The sequence below is a fragment of the Perognathus longimembris genome, chromosome 14 (assembly GCF_023159225.1).
Source record: "Perognathus longimembris pacificus isolate PPM17 chromosome 14, ASM2315922v1, whole genome shotgun sequence".
Classification (NCBI taxonomy): Eukaryota; Metazoa; Chordata; class Mammalia; order Rodentia; family Heteromyidae; genus Perognathus; species Perognathus longimembris.
Window position 1 is genome coordinate 10632367 of NC_063174.1, and position 25838 is coordinate 10658204.

Here is a 25838-nt window from a genome sequence, read left to right on the forward strand (position 1 = left end):
CTCACCATTCTAATCACAGCCGGTTGGGATGACTGAACACAATCATATGTAGTCTCTGAAGAATTTCAGCTAGGAGATACAATGATTAAGTAAGTAGTTTTGGAGTTGCAAGGTTCAACAGAGTTGGATTCAGAGTCTGTACCAAATTTGGTCAGAACAAGCTGAATCTACAGAGACAGGAATAAAATCACCCCATGTGAAGGAGGCCTTTATTCAGCCTTCAAATGGTTGAGTACCAGAAAAACAACAACAACAAAAAACCAATCTACAAGGAAAGAATGCACTAGATGAACAATTACTTTTAGATCACATTTGGCTACACTTTTTTACTTTTCATATTTCTGGTTCATTTTAAAATAACTTCAAGATTGATTTCTGATTCCCCCACCCCCACCCGCCAGTCCTGGGCCTTGGACTCAGGGCCTGAGCACTGTCCCTGGCTTCTTTTTGCTCAAGCCTAGCACTCTACCACTTGAGACACAGCTCCACTTCCAGCTTTTTCTGCTTATGGGGTGCTGAGGAATCAAACTTGGGGCTTTGTGCATGCTAAGGCAAGCACTCTACCACTGAGCCACAGTCTCAGCCCCCGATTTCTGATTCTTACACCTAACAATTCTTAAACAGTTGTCCCATGAAAGACTTTGAACATAACTGTACCTACATTTTTTTAAGTGTTTAATTTCCACCACAGCAATATGATTTCTTTGTAATGTGTTCCCCTCTGTCCAAAGACAAATCTTTAAAAATTTTTTTCAACTGTTATTTAAAGGTGATAAATAGAGGAGTTATTGTTTCATAAGTCAGGTAAAGGAGTTGATTTCTTTTTGGATAATGTCACTCCCTCCTTTACTCTTTTCCAGTTTTTCCCTCTTGTCCCCACCCACAAGTTGGATCAAATCAGGTTTAATATAATAATAATTGCTAACATTCACTCAGCATTTCTTTGGGATACTTTTTAATCTGTACATACATGATCTCACCTAGTCTTCATAACCATCAATAAAGTCCTATTATCATCCCTTTTATAGACTAGAGAATTAGGACACAAAGTTGCTCAAGGTCACACAGGCAATAAAGGTATAAAGTCGGATCTATTATTTATTTACATTTAAACTGATGTCTAAAAAATAAAAATAAAGTTTATATATTGCATTTAAAATTCATCAATACATTTTGTTGAGTGCTCAAGTGCAAAATACTAATTTAAACTGATAAACTGGTTACCCAATGTTACAAATATAAAGGTCTTTAAATATCATTATCAAAATAATCTTCTTTTTTGTGGTCCACCAAAAACAACAACACAAAAACCCACTTCTTTTAAATTAGGTCTTTCAATTTCCAAAGTCCTCCTTTAAAACAGAAGGGAATAAATTCCAATAGTGCTATTTTCATTGCATCCATTACTTCAAATCTTATTGGAATACTTGAAATTATTTGCTGCAAGGTAGACCCACATAAAAACAAACCTTGACTTCACAGAAAGTTTACACTAATAAGTACATATCCATTTAATTGATTACAGTGTAACTTCCACATGTGTATATTAAAAAGGAAAATGACAAGTGTGAGAAGGAGTTCTTCACGGAAGGTGGTGAGCCGCCATAGACCCTGCTTCTCTTGATTTTCTGAGTAGGGCTTGTCTGAGGGCACTAATTTTCTCATCAAGTTCAGCCAGAGAATAGTTCTGCTATAAACAATAAGAACACAAATTGCTGAGTAAGACACTGAAGTATCTTGATGCAGATAAAGTGCTAAATGAACTATAAATATTTAAAATATTCAATACTATGAGAGATGTTATTTTCTTCTTCATGAGAATAATTGTAAAGCTGAACAACTATCTATAGTGACCTGAGGATGTATTGAAAGGCATAAAAATTAACAAGGCTTAAAAATATTTTTTTTACTTTGTTTCTCTTACCTAGTGACAAAGCGCTCTTGAGCCTTTGGTACTTTGAAATAAGTGAAAGCTCTTAACCAAAACTTGAGTATTTTTTAAACTAATACTTAAATAACATTTTAGGATTAGTGTGCTTAAAATACTTTACAATTCTCTTCTGAAGGATCAACTGAAATCAACTACTAATACTGGAGAGGAAACAAAAAAGACTGTTTTCATGAAATTTACTTAAAAATTTACAATTAATAACATGCTAGTCTTAAAGAATAAAACAAAAAATTTCAAAATTTTTCCCCAACTTTAAATTTATATTACCATCATTAGGTCTAGAAAAATCTTACTAAGATTGAATTAATGAAGTACTTTGAACAAAGGCAGACTAAGTCATCCTCTAACAAACATCTTTTTTAATTGTGTGTGTGCGCGCGCGTGCACGTGTGTGTGCTTGCATGCGCAGGTCCTGGGGCTTGAACCCAGGGCCTAGTTACTGTTCTTGAGCTTTTGTGCTCAAGGCTAGTGCTCTACTACTTGAGCCGTAACTCCACTTCTGGCACTTTTGGTGGCTACTAAGAGATAAAAGTCTCATGGACTTTCCTCCTCCAGCTAGCTTTGAACCAGGATCCTCAAATCTCAGCCTCCTGAGTAGTTAAGATTATGGGTATAAACCACCAGAGCCCACATTCTTTTTTATTTATGTGCTGCAAATTAAGTCTTCGCCTTTGTGAAGAGGAGACTCCTAGACTCCTTGAGACTGAAGTTACTCAAGCATTATTTCTAAGCATTTTGCTGTTGGTATATTCATCTATATTAAAAACAGAATAGAGATATTTGTATTTAGTTAACCCATCAGAGTCATTCTATTACCCTTGAGGTTAATTTAACTTCCATTTTCTTTAGCCCTAAATCATACATGACCTAAGAGTGACTAAAGTACTCACTCATTGGTAACAATGCATAAAACCCATCAATCCATTACAGAAGTTAAAATGAAGATGTAGCAACTCAACTTACTTGAGGTGGTTGAACTTTTCTTCTTTTGCCAGAGAAGTTCTAGTTTAAAAGCAAAAAAAGAAAAAAAAAGTGACTGTTGTTTTAAACACATCTAAGCATCAAGTCCTTTATAGAATACTGTAGAAAGCATGGGCAGCCTTTAAGAATTATGACAGAAATACAGCGACAAACTTACCAAGCATTATTTTCTACCAACCTATTTTTCTTATACTCTGAAAGTTTCCTGCCAACGAACGGTATTTTTTAAATACATAATACTAGGAACATCGCAGCAACATGTTTGTCTCTGGCATATACATACTTTCCCATTCATTACATTAATTACCACCTCCTAATTTGCCTGAGTGACTGTGGAAAGAAGTATTTATGGGAGTTTTTAATATTTTTTTAAACCTTTCCATTCCAGGATATAGTGAGCAAGCAAAGCAGCAATAGGTAGAAGAACATGGAATTTGGCAGACTAGGTCAAGAGATGGAAGCATACACATACACACCCTTGACTATCATGGCATCACAGGTGAATACGCATTTCTTTATGCGCGGCCTCTCTGCGTGGCTGACTCAAGAGAATGCTGATCCCATCTCCAAAGTCTTGTCAGTAACTGAAAAGGGAATGGACCTACTTCTGGCCAATGAGTAATCCTTACTCACTGCAAGCCTACAGGAGACTAAGGAGTTTGAGACGTGGCTGACAGGGAAAGTGCTGTAGCCATCCTGCCATCTGCCAGGGGAAGAAACGTTGAACAACAAGTAGAATATGAAGGAGTAAGATTTAAACACTGACTCAATTAACTAAATTAAACCCTGAAGACTGTGTTATCATTGGACTTTCTTTTCACAATTCACTGTGTGAGCCAGGTGGTTTTGTTTTTGCCTAGGGTGGAGTATTTAGCCCACGTTGAGTTGGAACTTGCTATGCAGCCCAGGCTAGCCTCAAACTTTTATTTTCCTGCCTTACCTTCCAGGGTACTGAGTTTATTATACCTAGGGCTAGTTCAATATGTTGTACCTGGGGTGGGAACATGGCTCAGTGGTACAGCACTTGCTTAACATGCAAGTGGCCTTGGTTCAATCCCCAGTATAGAAAAGCGGGAACAGACAGCAGAAATTGACAACTACTGAGCCTTTTAAACGTTGATCTAATGAATTCTTTCTTATACTTCTTTGCTGTACAACATTACAGCTTTTAAATGGAAAATTAATAAATATATATTTAAAGAAACTGAGTATATGAAAATTTTCCCATGAAGCCAGGCACTGGTGGCTCACACTTAAAATACAAGCTACTCAAGAGGCTGAGATCAGAGGATGCTACTTTGAAAGCAGCCTAGGTAAGAGAAGTCCATGAGACTTTTTATCCCAAATTAACCAGCAGAAAGTTGGAAGTGGAATTATGCCTCAAGTGGTAGCCTTGTGCAAAAAAAAAAAAAACACGAGAGCAGAAAGCCCTGAGTTCAAGCCCCAGTATCAGTGTAGGTACAAAAATTCCCAGGAGCATTTCTGACCACTGAGATTTAAAAGAAATTAAAACTTATTTCTTTTGTGTCAAATATCTAGGTGGGCCTCTTATTAGTGGTTATAAAAATAGGAAATCATTGTTAAAATTATTAAAGGTGAAATAAAAATATGCTCTTTCCTTTGCCAAAGTAACATAGATAACTAACACATGGCCTATAGGTAAGGACTTAAATGTTTATTCTTCCAATTGCTCAGTCTCCTAAATATCCAAGGAATGGCTTTTTTACATATTTGATAAAAATATATTTCTCCCTAAGGTCATAACAGTTTAATCAGGAGAATATCAATAGCTTCTATGTCATTAAGCAATCAGATTATCAAAAAACCAGAGTGAAAAATCAAAATAAGGAGAGTAAGGTTCCTAATGGACCAACAACTCAAAACATAATAAAATAAGTCACTGATCCTTATCACCTCTACTCTTGCCTGGTACACTAGTTTTAAACTTTGTTTTGGGTATAAGGACAACTGAATATAAAAAAGGTTTGATATTTGAGAGGAAATACTTGAAGCACAGCACACTAGGGAAACAGCTACATAAGGTAATTCAAAATCATCTCTTCTCCCTCACTATTTTATATTGGCAGGTAATTTATAATTACATTGATCATGTCTGTGTCCTAGTGAAAAGATACTATGCACATTCATCCAAAACTCAGTACTGGAGTTCAAATTCCATTACTGACAAAAAAAAACAACAGGTAAATATGCAACTACAAGTGTTAAGAATGAAGTGCTTTGCAAATATACTCATAAAATACATTATGATTGCTGTTTTCAAGTGTCCTAATTAAAAACCAGTCTTTGGAAATATTCATAAAGGTATCTTTAAAATATATTAAGCTATACTCTTAAAAACTTGAGACATCTGAAAGGAGACCTTATACTGACATACATGAAGTGAGAGCTGAAATAGGGACATAAATGAGAAAAGATTAATACCTAAAATTAGGTAAGAAAAGCTGATAGATACTAATGATTGGATGTAGGAAAAGGTTCCAAGTCAAACCCTAGAATTGTCAAATATTTTTAAAAATATAATAAATATAAAAAATAGTCTTATAAGCCTCCCACCACCTCTCCTTTTCTGAATATGTAACTAATCCAGGTTAATGTTTTATTTTTATGAAATATCCCATCTCTAGATTTTTCTCAATATAATCAATGACAGAAAGTAGACAGAGCTTTGTTGTCCTCCCTTTCCACGGGCTCAGTATCTCTCAACTTTTCTTTCCTACTTGCATTTATCTTTTCTACTTTGATTAATGTCCCTATTTCAGGCTCTTACTTTACATCTAAAGCTAGTATGACAGCCTCCTTATCCTTAGTTATCTCCTATTAGCTAAATGTTTCTAAATACCGTTTTCACATGGCAATTCTCTACTGAAATGTATTCAAAATATCTCCACTTTCCTTGCCAGTGAAACTGATTTAAATCTTCTGGGCATTACATTTCTGGTCCTCTACAACCTGGCAGTTCTATTTCCTTAACAAAATATTCCATTCTCTATATAATAAATTCACAGTACACACATGTACACACACACACAAACCCATACACTAGGGTGAAGGCATGGTTCAAGTGCTAGGCAAGTGCACTACTCTGAGTTCAAACTTTGATATTGGTACTGTCAGAGAAAAAATAATTAAAAAATAAAAACAAACACCCATAAAATTATAATATGGAAGACTTATTTTTCTGTTAAGTAAGTCTATGTACTTAAGGCTTCAGATTTAAGAGAGGAATAAATGAAGAAAGGTCTTTCTGGAGGCATCTGACACTACCATATTCTCTTGCAGTATCAATTCTATTATTAACAAGAATTATACTAACATTAACAGGGTGTGAATCTGAACCAGAAAAATTACCTTCCTAGGAGTTCTTAATCACTACTATTAAGAAGTTGTATAGAGGGGCTGGGAATATGGCCTAGTGGCAAGAGTGCTTGCCTCCTACACATGAAGCTCTCAGTTCGATTCCCCAGCACCACATATATGGAAAATGGCCAGAAGGGGCGCTGTGGCTCAGGTGGCAGAGTGCTAGCCTTGAGCGGGAAGAAGCCAGGGAGGGTGCTCAGGCCCTGAGTCCAAGGCCCAGGACTAGCCAAAAAAAAGAAAAAAAAAAAAAAAGAGAGAAGTTGTATAGAGAGAAATATTCAAAGAATAATCCTACAGGCTACAGGTAGAAGACCTTTGTATAGTACTACCAATACATTTTCTAAAATTAAGCTAAGGAAATAACTGATTCATCCACATTTATACAGCTACTTTACAGATGAATTCTGGACTTAAACAATGCCGCTATTTACTGATGTTTTTACCATGTGCTAACTACCTTCTCATTTAATCTGTGCTTCAACTCTTCCTACTTTTTCCTCCAATACTGAGAATCCAGGGCCTCAGTGCCCTGTGCTTGCTAGACAGGTGTAGCACTTAAGCCATGCCTCAGCAGCCCTTAGTACTTTCATAAACCCCATTTCATATCTGGCAATGAATCACTAAAATTCTTTCTATTTCTCTTTCAGGATCTGTTGCCCGTTTTTCCTATGACCCACCTTCCTCTAGAGAAATACTTCTTTTCTGTACTTCACTACTACCTACTACCCAATCTACTTAGGAAATACTGCTATTCTATCAAAAATGAAATTTATACACACTTGTATACCACCCAACCTATTTATTATAGTAAGGTAAATCTAGCTTCCACATATAAAAGAAAACATGGATCCTTTGTTTCTCTGGGCCTGACTTACTTCACTGAACACAATTTTTTCCAAGTCTTTCCGTTTCCTTACAAATGCATACTATCATTCTTCTAATGGACGAGTAAAATTCCCTTGTGTCTATATGCTACGTTTTCTTGATCCATTCATCTACCGGGAGGGAATGTGGGCTGATTCCATACCTTGGCTATGGTGAAGAGAGATCTCAAATAGTGTAATTCTTTAGCTAGAAAGCAAAAATCAAAGTTCAACAAAATAAAGCACCAGGAAGTAGGTACTTGAAACAGCTGGGGTGGGGTCAAGGGGAAAAGGGTAGATGAATGAAGAGCGGGAAAATGCAGACAAGAATCCAATATATATCCTACAAAACTGAGAATGAGACAAGAGAGTGGATAGGAGAGTGATGGGTGAGAATGTTGAAAGGGGCGACATTAATCAAGACAGTGCATTCATAAACTGCTTTGTTAAATGGCAATTTCATTGTACAACTACTTATGACAAGAAAATGGCTTAGAACATTGTGGAAAATGGTATAGTAAAAAGTCTCCATTTCTAAAATTTTTAGAGCTTTAAAATATTCAGAACTAGGATTTGTGTGTAGGGGGGAGGAGGGGGCTGGGGATCAAACTCAAGGCCTTGCACATCTAGGCACAAGTGTTCTAACACTGAAGGGGTATTGCTAGCCCTTAGAATAAGAACTTTAAAGAAATAATATATTACCCTCTTATATAAGGATGTGTCCCTTTATCTTTGAATTATTGAAATAGCATTTCACATACAGATCATTGAGTTATACAATGCAATATCTGGAAATACAACAGTATTTTACTTTTAAGACACTGATACTCACAATGGACTGAAAATATTCAGGAGAGATGCCCTCTAATTCAAGGATTTTATCTTCAAGTTTTTTAATTCTCTGATAAATGTCTCTTGGCACTGGACCACCTAAATACATAAAAAATTCTTTTGAAACACCAATGACTAATTCTTTCTTCTTGTAATTTTACTCTTATAATACCACGCGAAAGTACTTAAGCAAACAAATGAGCAATGTTTAAGCAACTTCGGGTGAAAAAGAATGGAATATTTAGTTAATAGTTTCACATGGTATACCATGAGATAAATTCATACTTCCTCTTTTTAAATTCCATTTATACTTTATATATTGCTAGTTTTGTGTTAAATTCATTTTACAAGATACTGAATAGTTTCTGTATGCAACTTTGTATTTCTGATATACTATATGTTACTTAGTAGGAGAAAATTGCATAGTGACAAGTGACAGTTTAATTCAATGGTTGCAGTATGTCCTATCGCTATTTATTTAATTCTCATTTCTGCCAACATGCCACCTTTCCTGTTTTATTTTTGCTGGCCCATAAGGCTTGAACTCAGGGCCTAGGTACATGGTCCTTGAGCTCTTTTTGCTCAAGGCTAGCACCTTACCACTTTGAACCACAGTGTCACTTCTGGTTTTCTGGTGGTTAATTGGAGGTAAGAGTCTCATGAAATTTCCTGCCTGATCTGGCTTTGAAGTCAGCCTCCTGAGGAGCTAGGATTACAGGGTGTGAACCACTGGTGCCTGGCCTATCTTTCCTTCTTTAAATTAGAAGAATATTAAAAAGGGGCTTTCTAGTAATTCTGAATTAACAACCTCTTGGAGAAGGACAATGGTAAATTAAGATCATTCAAATTTCAAGTTCAAGATTATATCTAGAATCCTTCCACTATTATACCACCAATGCAATCATTCTAATCCTGACTGCTACCGTTAGCTCCCTGATTTACCACAAACTTTGGATTGGTCTCCCTGTTTCTGTCTTGCATCAGGGGTGTATTCAATTTGTTTAAACCCTTCCATTTCCGGCTTTCCATTTCACTCAAGTTAGAAATCAAACCTTTATAATGGTCTATAAATCTGTGCAATGTTCTACAAGGACCTGCATTCTCCCTATAAATACTAAGTTCCAGCTACATAATTCTTTTGTTCTATAATTCAACAAAGCACCATGACAGCTTTCACAACTGTGGTTCCATCTACTTCCACAATTCCAAGTGTTTTTTACTCTGGATAGTTTCAGGGTTTATCTAAAAAAATTATCTTTATCACTAAGGCCGTCTTTGACATCCTTTAAAAATACCAATAACTACTACTTTCCCATACTCAGCATGACCCATCCTACTGATTTTTTTCTGTATCTTTACCACCCAACATCTTGTTTACTTTGTCTCTCTGTTCTAATTTGTTTCAAGAAGAAAGAGTTCTGTTTTGTTCCATAGGGCATAAGACTAAGAACCATCAGTTCACAGACTACAATGCTTGGTACAGAGCAAGTACTCAATATTTACTGGCTAAATCAATACACAAGTAGACAATCACTGTGCCATTAAAGAATATAAATTATTTCATCAATTTAAATTTATAATTTTAATTAACTATAAAAACTTTAGGATTTTTAAAAATAATGCATTATCTTAGAAACTTGTGTTCCTGAATAAGATAATATGAGTAACTTCTTTTATCTTGGCTCTTAATGTTCCCTAAACCTTTCAGAAACAGTTTAAAGTCACTAAGTCACAAGGCACTGCTTGGACTATTCATATGGAGGATGCTAGTATCTACCATATGCTTCTTATCTGACCTTTAAAACTCTACATCATTATTAATCTTTCCATCCTGTATCAGAAAGTCTTTGAAGCCAGGGCCTACAACCACATCATCTCAGTGTTCATTATATTTAAATAGTGCATGGTACATAGTAAGTATCCAAAAGAGATTTATCCAAAAGTTAACTACCTATTTAAATGATCAATTGTGTTATACACAATTGAATCTGGAATCCATTTCCTTCTGAGGGAGTGATTCTTAATGCCATCGCCTTATTTCTCTTAAAAACTTACCATTCTCGGGCTGGGAATATGGCCTAGTGGCAAGAGTGGCCTAGTGGCCTCTTATACATGAAGCCCTGGGTTCGATTCCTCAGAACCACATATATACAAAAAGGCCAGAAGTGGTGCTGTGGTTCAAGTGGCAGAGTGCTAGCCTTGAGAAAAAAGAAGCCAGGGACAGTGCTCAGTCCCTGAGTTCAGTCCCCAGGACTGCCAAAAAACAAACAAAAAAAATGGACATTAAACAAACTGAGCTGAAATAATTGAAAGGAAATTAAATGGAAAGGAATTAAATGGAAATTAAATGGAAAGGAAAAGGAAATGGAAAGGAATTAAAGGAAAGCAGAAGTAGCAGGCACTAGGAAACATATAAAAAGGGGATCCACACCAGTCTGGGTTTGGCAAGGGAAGCAGGGGCATCAAGGCCATAGGGCAACAAGATGAGTTGATGATGTGAAGACCAGAGATATACCTGAAAGTATAGGTGTAGAGTATCATAATTTTAATTGGAACTTCCTCATATCCCAATCTCCCTTCCCTTCTGGTGCAGTTGCTATTATCTTTAGCTACTTTTTTCTAGAACAGCATATAGCTTATTATTTATACCACTTTTCTACCCCAAACAGAATTTCTGTTCAGATGTAATCTTAGCATTTCAAGCAGTGCAGTACTTTAATACTATTTGTTGAACAAATGCATAAATACCAAATTAAGTATGCATTAAAGGCCACAGAAAATCATTAATCTGTGTAGAAACAAGACTAGATTTGAACTTTTAAAAAAGCAACTTGGCTACAAAGTAAAGGATGATCTGAAAGAGGAAGCTCAGTGGCAAACGGAGCAGTTAATATCCTTCCATCAATCTAAGGCAGATCTTAGTGTCTTCACCTATAATAGCCATGGAGATAACAGAAGTGGGCAGATACAGAACACATTTCAAAGTCAAAACCAGCAAGACATGTTAACTAAATGGAGGCGATTCAGGCTTGACCACCAGGTTAATATTTGGGCTGGACCTCCAGTTGTTACCTACACTCTTGGTAATATTCCTTGAGTTGTCTAAACTACATTTTCCTTATCTGTACAATTGTTAACAACTGCAACACTTCCAAAGAGTACTATTAAGTACTAAGCTGACATATACATAACACCTTCACAGCGATTGGCAGTTATGTTCAAAAGTTAGTTCATTTTCCTATGACATATATGTATTGATTTATTTATCCTTACTGAGAGATCCTTGAGAAGTAGGACTACACAAATCACCACTTTGTACCTGGTACAGATTGATAAGTCAGAGGTGATCCTAACTTCTGAAATTTATCACAGGAAAAGACCACATCAGCTTTCAGTTGTGACCTCAAATAAACAGAAGCTAACAGGACCTATACAGAATCTGTTTCCTACTGACTAACACTTTCTCAATTTTAGAAAAGTGGTTAAAAAAAATGAAGAGAAAAAGCAGAAATAAAAACTGAATTCCTTGAGATGAGTAACAGTATATTTAAAAAATTTTTAATTGTAAAAGGTACAAAGGGGTTAGTTACATAAGTCAGGTAATCAGTACATTTCTTTTTGAACAGTGTCACTTCCTCCCTTATTTTCTCCATTTTTCCCTTTCAACTCCTCTTCCCCATAAGTTGTTCAGTTTCAACATAGTATCTACAAGTAACATTGCTGAATTAGTTCATCCTTTGTTCCACCATTTCTGTGCCTCCCTGTACTCTCTCCAAATCAGATAAACTGACATAGAAGACAAAAGGTACAGAAATCAAAAACAGCAATACAAGGGGACAAACAGGAAAAAAAAAAGTAAGATTAAAAAAAAAACTTCTTGTTTCCATTTCTTGGAGTTCACTTCTATAAGCATCATTTTATATGATCATATGCACATAGCTATTAAGCCCTTGTGATCCTCTCCTAAGAATATTCTCCTTGGGTCTCCACTGTGTGAATGTTTAGAGTCCTGTTTTTTTAATTTACCAGGTCCAAGTGCAATTTTTGTCTTTTACTATCCATTGGTTTTACTTGTAAGATTTATAGGCACATTCTAAACCTTACAAATCAGAGAAACCATGCAACCTACGTTTCTTTGGATCTGGATTACTTTGCTTAAAGTAATATTTTTTTTTCATATTTGGACCAATCAGACATAATGGATATTCAAATCTGGAGATCAAATGAATAAGGATTTCTTTAACCCCTTAAAAATGTACATTTTGGGGCTAGCATCCATACTGCTTACCTGTCTGCAATCTCAAGTGAGCCTCAATATTCTGCAGTCGTTCTTCCACAGCCTGATTACCACAATCCCGAAACATGCTGGAAGGCTTATGACCTGACCCTTGAATTCCTTCAGGTCTAGTCTGTGGTCCATATGTATTCACAACTCTAGAAACTAAGTTAAGAAACTTTAAGCTGGTGTCAATTTACATTTAAAAACTAAAAACAGAAACTCTCTCTAATAGTACTCTATATTCCTTTCATAAAGAAACCACAAACCCAAGGATGAGGAAAAGCAGTATCTTTGTTTTGTTTTAAATTTAGGAGGTAAAGTTTTAACTTCTATTTTGCTATTACTCTAGAATAAACTTCTGCCAGTGACAAATTATGTGGTAGTTACTTACCCTTTACGTGACTTTTAAATCCAGGGTAAGGGGTAAAAATGGCATCAGTTCTTGCACAACTATTTTCTAAGGAGAATTTAGATGAGTATTAGTTTAAATATATTCTTAATTACAAGTGTATGAGATTCTGATAAACTTCTAGTAATTCATATTACTCATAAGAAAATATAATCTTAAATAAGTCAATAATTAAATTACCATCATATACAGGAGAGAACTGAGTAAACTTTATCTATAATCAACCATAATCCCTATTATTTTAAATTGAATGTTCAGATTTACATACAGAAATCCATTAAGTAGCATAATTTCATACACTTTTTAATGAAAGCCAGGATCATTAAAAAACCTCTTGGGTCTTTGGGGAAAATAATTCATATAATATAAAGTACCATATTTTAACTCTACCTTATCATTAGAAACGGAACTCATTTTCACCATAATCTGTTTACTAAAAAAAATGTAAAATATTTTCCAAACTACTTTTTAAAATCCAGGATTTTTGACATTAATAGTCATTAGTAAATATCTAATAAAAATTAACTGCATAGTTAACATATTTTTATTTTACAATACATAATGAAGTCCCTGGAATCTCAAGTTTAATCATATTTTCCCACTCTAGGATATTTATGATGTTCATTTAAAAAATTCCTAATAAAAAATGTCATATACAACTGCTAGGTGCCAATGACTCATGCCTATAATCTTAGCTGCTCAGGAAACTGAGATCTGCAGATCAAAATTCAAAGCCAGCCAGGGAAGGAAAGTTCATGAGACTATTATCTCTAATTAGCTACCAGAAACCTGGAAGTGAAGCTGTGGCTCAAGTGGTAGAGCACTAGCCTTGAGCAAAATAGCTCAGGAATAGCACCCAGGTCCTAAGTTCAAGCCCCAGGACCCACACACATGCAAAAAAAGTCATATGCTTCTCTCTATCCTGCCCTTAAAAAAAAATCCAGTTTTAAGAAAGATATTATGAAAACGTGTTCTAAAATTTCTCCAAGTAGAAAAGTCCATTCTTTAAATTAGTTATCAAGATTGAATTGTCAAGGGGGGTAGGGATTACAAAAACATCAAGATAATCTTTACATATTAACATAATTATGTCATGTTAATATGCATTATACATTACAATTTGTAGCAATACATACTAATGCTTGAAGTAAAAATAATACCATGCATTGGCAATAAATATCTGAAAAAAATCCTTTAACTATTTTGTAAAGGAATGGATAGTAAAAGAGGTACTGAAGAAAATTCTTTTCTTTATTTACAGAAGTTTTCTTTTATATAATTTGATTTTTAAAAATCTATTGTTAATACTAGGGTCAAACTGAGATGTCTTCTAAGGAACACACTAGCACACTGACATTAAAATGTTTTTTTTTTTAGTTAAGTTTAATCGCTCTATTGCTAAGTTAATCTGGATAAATAAAATTCTAATTCTACTCATCTTTTACATGTATAGACTAAATGGAGTCATTTTCTTTTTGTTTGAAGAATCTCAAAGTATACCTAAGGGGTGGAAACGTCTCCATTCTTTTCCTACCCTTTCACAGGGCCAAGGGTTAAATAAGAAGCTATCATCCATTCCAGGGCTATATTCCAAATATATAGATTAACTGACCCATCAGTGAGAAATTCAGCACGGTGAACCTATGAGTGCTAGTCACTCTCTATGGCAAATCTTGCTAGCACTGTTTGGAGCCAGTGAGGGATTGAATAGGCCAAGGAATCCTGCTGAGCATTTCAATTCTTGTCAATTTCTATCCCCTGGTGGTTTATAATAATAGAGTTAGCAGGCAGAACTGAGGAATAACATTAGTAACACATGTGCTTTGCTCTCAACAAACCCTTTCTCTTGAGCTGCTTGCGGTTGGGTTGTAGTACCTGGGCTTTTGCTACTGTTGTACCTGTTCTGAAAAGCTAAAGAGAAAATAAACCAAATTTAGAGATACACCTGTAAAGGTTAACAGAAAAATTGAATTTAGGGCTCAAACTGAGTCTGTATTATTTCATTAGAAGAATCAGTGTATTCTGTGATAGGAGTCATTTCTAGGTTTATCTGACTGTTGTGTATTCATATTTAACCAAGAGATAACCAGAAGCAACAAAAAAAATGTTTATCCGAATTATGAATCCTTCCCCATAACTTTTTCTTTTCTAAAAACTACTTACCCTACTTATTAGCAATAGTTTGTATTCTGCAGCATAACTACAGCTCTGTAAATGTACTATACCATCAAGTGAACAGGGAAAGGGGAATCTGATCAACAACAGCAAATGTATACACTATGAGTGAAAGGAAAAAAAGCATAAATCCCCAGAGTCTCCATAACAGACTAGCTGTATTGAGACATAAAACATTTCATATAGCTCAGGAGTAGTGAGAAAACTGCTCCCTCTTGAGGAATATTATTAACTTTACTAAGTTCACTTCATAGTAATATAATTTCACAAGTCTATTTTCAAGCCTGAAATCTATACTGCTCTGTACCTTTATAATAATGAGACTGAATAACCTTACATTTATTTGTATAACCAAAATGAAAACCAGTTTTGTAATATAGTCTTATTATTAAAAAGAAGGAAATTACCTTAGTAACTGAACACCTGTGAAATTAACTGAATTAAAAAAAAAGAATAGAGCAACTGTAAAAATTGGTTTAAAAATGCCATGAGAGCTGGGCAGTGGTGGCACACCTGTAATCCTAGCATCTCAGAAGGCTCACATTGTGGTTCAAAGCCAGCCTGGGCAGGAAAGTCTGGGAGACCCTTATCTGCAATTAAGCACTGAAAAAACTGAAAGTGGAGCTGTGGCTCAAGTAGTAGAACACTAACCTTGAGTAAAAAACACTCAGGGACACTGCCCAGGCCCTGAGTTCAAGCCACAGGACCAGCACACACATATAAAAAATTGTTATGAAAACTAATTGCTAAGTAGTTACCTTGATTACAATCAATAACATTACAAAATTCCCTGACGTTGTTTTCATTTATTTCAGCTTGTTTTCTTTCAATAAATGCAGATATCCTTCTGTCAATCTACAAGCAAAAAGCATGTTTTACTAATATAAACACAGTAGGACTTTTAGAAAGTAATGACCCCTCCCCTTTCCCCCACTCCACCATAGTGTCTTACTTCTGCTTTTCCAGCCTTTATTTGAACTACTTCTGGATCAAAATGTATCTGTGTCTTTTTCACATCTCCTAAATCACAATCTGTATGCTTTTCTTCCTCTTGTTGGTCACCAATGGGAAATCTGTTGTTTAGTTCATCCTTGTCCCCAGTTTCAGTTTTTCCTATCTCTTCAACAGCAGCTGATTTCTCCTCTTTAATCAGAGGCTGAAGTTTTTCTAAAAAAGGCTGAGAAGCACACAATTCCATCTGCTGGTTCAAACTATCAAAATAATGATACCTAATATATTTATATAAACTTCTAGGTAAAAATTTTAATATAAATTATTAAATATAAAACATAAGGATACACGTAAGTCTAATTACATACAAGTGTTTGCTAATTTCTGCTATTGTGATAATTGCCTTTTGCTATAAATCTGTTTATAAAAAAAACTAAGGAACTTTAAAATATTCTTTGAGAAAAATCACTGTCAGTCATCTTTTATTTTGTGCCAAATCAAAGCCTTAGCTTCGGGCACCAATGCCACTTAATTAACATGTCATTCAAATGCCTTCTTAGAACACTAAGGCTTAGTATTTTTCCTCCTTAACAGGAGAGCCACAGCTCTCACTCAGCAAAGCCCTGCATTATCGCCGTATCACTGGAGATTCTCCACTTGAAACTGCAGTTGCCTAAAGTGAATGAGAGCCTGGACATGAAATATATAGGTGTTATGCTGAGTGAACATGCAGGCCTTTCCTGACATGGCAGGATATCTTCTTAGGTTTTAAGATTAAATTTTACAAAAGAAAATGAAACAGGAAAAAAAAGCTAACAAGATCTACGGCTGAAAACAGATAAATGCCTATCACTATACAGAAGGAACAAAAATGCCCTGTTGTATAATGTAAATTTTATTACTCATTTTACTTCAATTCCTCTCTCCCTCCTCCCAGGCCTCATTTCAATTCTATAGCTCTTTACTCTGCCCTTTATAAACAGGGTTAACTATTCTTTTAATATGAAACACAGTTAAATTTTCCCTGGAAATCACTGAATGCAAAATTGAAAATTAATGTCTATTTCATTAGTCAAAACACACCAACACTTAGCAATGTTCCAATTTTTTATACCTACAATTTTGCTCCAATTGCTAGCCATAGCAAATACTCTTCTGAAACCCTGAAACATCTTCATCAGAATAAAGCCACCAGTCCAAACAGGTTTTTTTGAGACTTCACATTTTATGCTTTGATTAAAGATAACCTGCAACTTACATCAACTGTAGCTGCAGATGTTCCATTGCAACAAGCAATGTCATACACTGTTCAGTAATTGAACTGGAATATTGAAAAATGTAATAGAACTCATAAATAACAATTCAATACTGACTTCCAATACCAAAGATGAATTATTTCAAACTGTTAAGATAAAATAGTGACTGGCTACTTACTAAGATGAGACATTAATGTCACAGAAATTACTTTCTTTTTAAAAACTGTTTAATTGCAATAGACACTCCAGGATGTGTCATGCTGGGATAATGCCACTTCTTGAACCACTGAAAGCACTCCATGAGCCTCCAAACTCACCCAAGGCATGGAATCATTATCATAGCATGACACACACCTGCCGTGTCTTATTGCTTAATTATAACCCACCATAGATGGAACTGTATTGAATTTTCAGTACAAGTCTAGAATTGAATAAAACTGTATTCATCCAGTCTCACTCACATTGGTCTATTGAGTTATATTCCCTTAGCTATCCTGATTACTACTGAAATTAACAGGTTTAGATTCAATCTAGGTCTAAATAGCCTTTTATTAATAACAATACTAATACAATGTTAAGCTAGAAGTGATGAATACTCAGCTAATTTAATCACAATTAATTTCTATTTTCAATATCAGGTTAACATTTCTAACAAGAAATTTACCTGTAAATGCAAAACATGTTGCTCAAGCACACTAAAGAGCAATGAAGGTTGGAATGCTGAGAGGCTCTGGAGCTTGTTCCAATCGATTGTAATTTTCACCACATCATCTCTGAGGTTAAGCTTCAAAAGGGCAAACCAGCAACATCACAATTACACGATTAAGCTGGGACTGTCACAAAAATAAGATTGTTTTGCAGTAACAAATGCCTATTTTGCTCCAAGTATAAATTTTTTTTTTTTTTTTTTTTTTTTTTTTTTGCCAGTCCTGGGCCTTGGACTCAGGGCCTGAGCACTGTCCCTGGCTTCTTCCCGCTCAAGGCTAGCACTCTGCCACTTGAGCCACAGCGCCGCTTCTGGCCGTTTTCTGTATATGTGGTGCTGGGGAATCAAACCTAGGGCCTCGTGTATCCGAGGCAGGCACTCTTGCCACTAGGCTATATCCCCAGCCCCCAAGTATAAAATTTTTAATGATAAAATGTTTTACTTATTGTCTTAAAAGGTTCAAAAGGTAGAGTTCCCATTTTTAAAAATGACATCTTATTTGAATCTTATTTTTATGTCTGTACAATGGGACCATTTTAGAGATTAGGCCATTCAGGAAAAATAAAAAGATGAAGACTTTTCAGATACTTCAGCATCTAAAGAAACTTTTGGATGGGGTCCAAAATAAGCTTGCCTTATTCAGAATCCTATCACTTTCAACTCAAGGAATTAAACAGAAGCTGTACAACTGTTTTTAAAAAGTTTAAATGTGTTTACTTTTCTTTGTTAAATATATTCACAAATAGAAGCCTAAAATACATCATTATTCATTTACATTTTTATGGTTTCCAACTTCAATCAATTTTTAGAAGAACTTAAAATGCAAGATTATTTAAAGATATAAAGACCAGGGATAAATGCCAACAGGCTTATCTACTTCAAATAAAAATCAAACTAGTCATAGAGTCGGAAGCTGAAAAATAATAGTGAAATGCATTGCCAGAAACTGGATAGAACATCCAGGCTTTTGGCTAAACAGTATTTACTAGTAAGAGGTGTGGTCTTACTCATTAAAATTTCCTATGTTTGTAATTTATTATAACCAAATCATATCCAGAAAACTACTAACAATTTCACTATAAAATTAATACAAAATCAATGAAAATGTTAGAAATCATTTGAGTAAAAGTGAACCCCTATAAACTTCTCTAGGGACAAGTATTTTGTTGTGTGTGTAGTATAAGGGTATACTCTATACTAAAATCACAAGTACATTTTATTTTTCAGGAATAATTTGTTTAAAATTAGTCATATTTCCTATGAAAGAAAATATATGTTACACGAGTTCAAATACAGATCTTATTGTAATGCTAAAACTAAACTGCGTATAAAATCAAAGACTCCAGAATAACAATATTGAATAAATACTATGTGACAGAAATTTACTTCCAGAAATTTGCTGGAAGCATTTAAAGTCCATGTTTGACAGACATAAAGAAAAGAGTTTTGTGTAGGCTTCATTAGTAAAGATAAGTTTCTATCTTAATTTGAGATTTTTCATTAATGCATTAGCCTTAGAGGGCATTACTTTAATGCCTATGTAATATTGTTGGACAACTTTTGTGTGTCTAACTCATCATCAGATTTTTACAGTCCTCTAAGAAATCCAGTTTGTTACTTAAAATTTATGAGTATGGTTTTTGGGGAAAAGCAGACAAACCCCAAACCAAAGCAACACATCTCATTTTCAAGACCATTAATGTAACTTACAGAAAATTAATCTTAATGTCTGGATCGCATTCTCATGTCAACTCAATATAATTATGTAAGCTTTCAAATGCAATTAAGGATACTTTGTGGGTTAAGAAAACTACATGTCACAAAAAATGATCACAATATGCCTAATAATGCATTCAAAAATTCCCCGTTAGTAATATGAATTGTACCCATTTTTACTCCATGGAGCTTGGTCAGATAAACTAATTACTTGAGAATCTCCATGGCCTAAAAATACACACCTTGCACACTTTGAGTAGGAACATTAAATCTTTAACTTGCTAAAACTGGGCCATTCGGTGGCAAGCGGTTAAAACTAGCAATTGCAATTTTAAGTACAAAATACTTTTCAACGTTCAATTTTATGTTTTCTACTGAAGAGAGGTAGTGATATAATATTTAGGATGAACTTGAACATAACACAGCATACTATTTAAAAATCCTTTAAGCCTGTTATAAAAGGAAATACACCCAGGTGGAGTATATTTTGGCTTTCATTCTTAAAACAATACATCTCAGAAGTATTACCAAAATACTAGCATTTAGCTGATGCAATAATCTTATTTTGGACACTGTACAGAAAGTCACTTCATTGTGTCATTGAAAACTTATAAACAGTTAAACACTTGACAGGTAATGGAAGTAAAATTTAAACACTTTTCTAATTGAACTTTAAGAATACCAGATTGTTTAAAATTTTTACATGAGGTTGAAAATTTTAGTATAAAAATACTTCAAAAGAAATAGTCACATCATTTCTCAATGTAATTTTTTAAAGCCCTCTAAATAGTGAGTGAACTGTTTTCCTTCTTGGTGTTACAATATTAATAAACTTGAAGGCTCCAATATCCATGCTATCATGAAGTTTTCTTTTACCCCTACTTTAAGGTTTTGAGTCTTAAAACTGAAATGTTATTAACTATGAAGTCTCCAAGACCTAAGAAACAAACCAATTGCTAAGCAACTGAGTTCAAAAGTTATATCTCTGTTAATAATTGCTTCATTACACAAAACTGTATGTGAAACTTATAGTAAACCACAACAAAAATATGGAAGTTTTAAGAGTTTAAGAGCACCAAAGCCTTGTAAAAACAATTCTCACAAATTAGACAAATACTATTTTCATAGTAATTGGCACCAAAGCCTGGCTGCGTTCATTACCTTCACAAGAACAGACTAAGAATCGGTTCGTGTATGATATATAAGAAAATATTTTTTAAACAAACAAGCTTTAAACATTTAAAATTTGCTTTGATAATTTGCTGAAATAATTTTATCAAGGAGTGTTAGGTCCTTTTCAAAAAACTTGTTTTTTCTGCAAAAGAGACTTATCGGCCTTAGGAGTTAATGGTTAAATGACAGTTCGAATGCAAATTAGCAGTCGCCAGGCATAACTCATCAACTTTAATTCCTTTTACTTTTCTCCTAGTCTGAAAGGGTAATAGATGCACATTAATAGCCAGAAAGGGGGGCTGGGGGGAGGAACCAGCAAATCATTTCAAAAAGGTTCAGAGGGAGCTTTTCTAAAAATTTCAGGCTGCAATGACCAACCAACTTGTATAATGGATAAACTGGAGGTGGGGGGGGGGGGGGGGAGAGACCCTAAGCACCAGTTGCCTCCAAAGTCCTCGGAGCGGCTCTGGCGCCTTCACGCCCTCCAAGCGCACCCCTCCCGGAGCCACGTTTCCCTGAGACCCCTGCACACGCACTCGGGTCCACCGGCCTCCACCGGCCGCAGCCAGCGCCGAGGCCGTACGGCCACCCAGCCCTAGCCGGCGGCCGCCGAGGGTCCGGCTCCCGCCCCAGGCCTCGGCTACCCGCGCCGCGGTCCACCCCCGAAGCCTCCCCGTCCTTCCAACCCGGGCCCTCGGGGCCCCCTCCCGGCTTCCTACCCCGCTTCACCGGCCTCCCTCTCCACCCCTCCCCACCCCCTCCACCCTAACCACGGCCAAAGCAGCGCGGGAGGGAGGAGGGGCCGGTGGGTCCCGTAAGAGCGCCCTTCCATTCACCTGTCCAGCCAGGGTGTGCAAGGAGCGGAAAATTTCGCAGAGCACCTCTTGGGAGACATGAGGGCTGCAGCTTCGTCCCAGGTTCCTGTCACTGCTGCTTGAAAAACTAAGCTCCGCGGCAGCAGCCATGACACTTTCGCGGCCGCCCCCACAGCCGCCGCCACGGAGCGACGCTCCCAAGCTCAACCCCGCCCTCTCCTGCTTTTGTCGCCGTGCGATGACGCAAAACCACCGCGTCAAGCCCTCGCTCTCTATGTGATTGACAAGCACGAGTACCAATCAGAAGCAAGCTATAGCCTTGGGCAGAGAGAGCGGGAAATGGCTAACTGGCACGAGGCTGGATCCTGTCTTTGCAATGGTGGTTGTTGGGGTTTAGGTCTCATTTTACAAACGAATGTCATTATTGTGCCAAGTTTGTAAAGATGCATATTTCATTTTTAACTATTTTTTTATTGTTACTATAAAGGTGATATGCAGAGGGGGTTACAGTTACATAAATTAGATAGGATATATTTCTTTTGGGACAATTTCACCTCTCCCTTGTTCTCTCCTAGCTTTTTCCCACCCCTCTCCATCCACAAGTTGTATAGTTCATCTTTAACATGATGCATCAGTTTCTATGGGTGATAACTATAGAGACACCCCTAAAATTGTTTCCAAGTGAAAACTTGTCAGTATGTATCCAACAGTAATTTAATCTGTAATTTAGTGTAACCATAACATTTGAATACAAAAAAACATAAAGCTGAATTGAAATTTGAAAAAGTATTATTTATCAGATAGCTTTGTTACAAAGACATTTGAAGAACAACCTTTCAGTCAGACTAAGGTATAACTTGGGGAAAAGGTTTAGAAAATGTTTTAGTGTTGAGCTCTAGTGAAATAAAGAGACTTGGAATATAAATCATTTTAAAGGCAAGACAATGGATTTAAAACCCTATTCTAATAGGCTAATACATATACAGAACTGAAAGTAAAGGTGGAAACTTATACAATATGTATTTAGTTTTCGCATAAACTGAAGGAAAGGAGAGGAATAAGTGCCTGTTCCTAGGGGGAGCCTCTCTTAATTAGCTTTTTTGTTTCCAAAGAAACATAAAAGTGATCACCAGGCTTGACAGAATCTTGAAAAAATGCTGTCTGTTCCATTGTTAATAGCAAAATATGTAGCTAGAGATAGAAAAATCCTTCACAATATCCAGTCCTAAATTGAGCAACCCTCTCATTCAAACCACTTATCTTCAGAACTTATGTAAATCCACAATTGTATGCTGTATTACCATATTCTCGCCTCTGATTCTCTTGCCTTTTTTGTTGTTGTTGGTGGTGGTGGTGGTCAGTCCTGGAGCTTAAACTCAAGGCCTGGCACTGTCCCTGAGCTTTTTTCCCTCAAGGCTAGTGCTCTCCCACTTTGAGCCACAGCGCCACTTCTGGCTATCTGGTGGTCAGTTGGCGATAAGAGTCTCAGACTTTCCTGCCTGGTCTGGCTTTGAACCCCAATACTCAGATCTCAGCCTCCTCAGTAGCTAGAATTACAGGCATGAGCAGCAGCTCATGGCTGGTTCTCTTGTTAATGGGGAATTATTACAATATGCAAGTTTTTTTTTGAGCTGTAACAGTTTATTTTCATCCCCAAACAATAAGCTTTGGATCTTTTTTTCTGTCGAAGTGTGAAGGATTTTTTTCACTTATGAAGAACACTATTTAAATGCAACACATTTGGGGATATGCTTTGTATGTTAAAAATACAACATAGTGTGTATACATGTAATAAATTCCGAAGCTGTTGCTAATTTGTCTTTGATATTCCTAATTTTGAAAATTCAAGACCTGAACCTCTAAACCTCTAATATACAATTAACAGATGGTATATGTATATACACACACACATTCACACACACACACACACACACACACACACACACACACACAGAGAAAGAGAGAGAGAGAGGTATGTATATATCAATATCAAGTCTGTTTGTAATTCTGATGTGAATTTGTTTCCTAATGTTACTTACTTAGGTAGTACTTAGAATTTATTAGCTCTTCCATGTAATTTTTCTTCTGTCTAATGACTGTTGTTATTTTTTCCTGATGCCTATTAGGTTAATTTTGGAAATTCTTCTTATATTCTTCTATATAATGGAAGTTTATAATAGAAAATGATTTTAGATTGAAGAGTTTGTAGGCTGAAAAATGTGGATTCCTTTGGGTTAATTCCAAATAGAAATGCATAGATAATAATGCATGGCAAAAAATGTAATGAAGATTGAAATTTAGAAAGGAATAATTTGTCCTTTATAGAAGACTAATTACAGTTTATAAAGTGGGTTATTGAAAAATCTGCTGCCTGGCAGAAATGATTCAAAGTGGTGTAGTTGGCATTACCAACAGAATTAGAAATATTGTCCTGCAAGTTTCTGCCAAGAATTAATTGGAAAGATAGAAACTATAAATGAAATGTAGGCTACCTACCTTATCAGCAACAACAAAAATAATGTTTTTATGGTGAGCTTTAAAGGCACAATTATTTTAAATAATCTAGAGCCGAGAAAAATGCTGACATATTACATGTGCTCAACTGATGTTTGTTGAGTGTGTAATACAATTTTCTCTCCTAATGCAGAAAGGAAAAAGGCATTTATCATCTCTGGCTCCTCATCACCTAGTGAAATTCCTGAAAAGGATATTTAATAATTTTATGATATGGTCTTTGCCTGAATTTCCAAGCTCACTTTCTTCTACAAACCATCTAGTGCTCCTAAGACTAATTTTCACTTCTTTAAAACTTCACATATCTTTCCTCCAGACTCTTCATTTATGCCCTTGTTGTCTGGGAACTCCTTTACATCTTCAAATTCCAATTAAGAGATCTTCCCTGGATGTCTTTCCTAAAACTCCTTCCCACAGAGAGCTTATTTTTTTCCTCTTCTAAGCTACTCATTCTATTTGTATATGCTTTGGTTATTGTCCTGTAACATTTATACTAAAATTTATTTGAATATGTATATTTTCCTACTAAACTATGAGTACCTGTATATGTCATGTGGATGTACTTAAAGCTTAGCAAAGTTTCTGGCACAGAGTATTTGCTTGGGTCAGTAGACTCCCATGACTTGAAATAGAAGTGTTATGGGACCCTCAGAGAATACCTGAAATGTGGAATCGTACCAAATTATATTAATACTGTTTTATTCTTACTATAGATCTTAGCAACCTTAGTATATGAGGGTTTTTTCACTTTCCTTATGAAATTGAAAATTTTTTTAGCTTCTTTTACTTAGAGGAAAAAAATTACAGCTTTTCTTTGGCATATCCATGCTGCTAGGATCATTGTGCTTTTGCTCATAATATATGAGATACTGAGATACCCTGGACAAATGGCGATACATGTCCCAGACAGGATGGAGTGGGATGGTACAGGATTCATCATGTTTCTCAGAACTGGGTGCATTTGGAATTATGAAATGCTTGTTTCTGGAATTTTCATCTATGTTTTCAGACTGTGGCTGACCACGAGTAAGTGAAACTGTGGAAACATAGGCAAGAAGGAAATAGAGTGTCAGCTTGTTTAGCTCAATTATTTGCCCAAAATCAACAGGTGGATAAAATACTATAAAAGGAAACAAGTTTATACTCCTGGGAGAAAAAAATGGAAAACATAGTGAACATGCTAAAAACCATTTTCTTTCAAATAATAAAATTTTTTTGTTTACTCTTTTTTGGGGCAGCAAGTTTGTAACGTCCACTGATAGATTCTTAGCCAAAACTCCAAGGGATCCTCTTTGGTCCATGGGCTTGCTTTCTCTGCTGAGTCCCACTTTCCCTGATACCCTGTTCGAAGATGTTACCTACATTGCCTCCCTAAACTCCTGTCACCGTCACTCAGCCCAGGAGCTTGACCAGATTTATTTACATTTCACTTTATGATGTGATGCTGGATATTGCCTGTAAGAAGTAAATTCATGCAATTTTAGGGATCAGCTTAAGTGTTTCTTTTCTTGTTGGGGTCATGGGCCTGTGTTTCTTCTTTTTGACGATGTGGATACTTTCCCCTCAATGATTTATAGGCTAGAAGCTTGGTCTCTAGTGTGTTGGTGTTAAGTTGGCAAAAACTAAGAAGCATTATAAGGTAACTAGGTCATGGATACTCTACCACCCAGATTGGATTAATGCTGCTTCTTGACAGGCTGAGCTCTAGGTGGAGTAGATTAGTTCCCTGAGAGTAGATTGTTATAAAAAAAGAAAAAGGTGATCCTGTCTTCTGAAGTCTTTTGTTTCCTGTTTCTGTTTGGTCATCTTGCTACTCTAATGCGTACTTCCACCATTGTGA

General features: G+C 35.8%; 1 protein-coding gene across 2 annotated transcripts; it reads right to left on the bottom strand.

Moving 5' to 3' along the window:
* Positions 1–866: 866 nt before the first annotated feature.
* LOC125363131 (MAP3K12 binding inhibitory protein 1) lies at positions 867–21685 on the bottom strand. 2 transcript variants are annotated; one of them, XM_048362146.1, is made up of 9 exons: positions 21506–21685; positions 17739–17858; positions 15820–16044; positions 15626–15722; positions 12675–12740; positions 12293–12445; positions 8006–8103; positions 2915–2953; positions 867–1687 (listed from the first exon to the last, which is right to left on the bottom strand). In XM_048362146.1, the coding sequence occupies exons 1-9, from the start codon at positions 21632–21634 to the stop codon at positions 1583–1585; spliced, it is 1032 nt and encodes a 343-aa protein (XP_048218103.1). In that variant the 5' UTR covers positions 21635–21685; the 3' UTR covers positions 867–1582. The 2 variants fall into 2 exon arrangements, with proteins under 2 accessions (XP_048218103.1, XP_048218102.1); XM_048362145.1 differs by having other exon boundaries at positions 867–1690.
* Between the last annotated feature and the right edge of the window lie 4153 nt (positions 21686–25838).

Bases quoted from the DNA above. Each gene is read 5' to 3' on its own strand.
- LOC125363131 (XM_048362145.1), bottom strand. From the start codon at position 21,634: ATGGCTGCTGCCGCGGAGCTTAGTTTTTCAAGCAGCAGTGACAGGAAC. The intron at 16,045-17,738 runs GTAAATTTCTTG...TGTGCTTCTCAG, and splicing joins AACATGTTTTGCATTTACAG to CCTTTTTTAGAAAAACTTCA. The intron at 15,723-15,819 runs GTAAGACACTAT...TTTTGCTTGTAG, and splicing joins TAAAGGCTGGAAAAGCAGAA to ATTGACAGAAGGATATCTGC.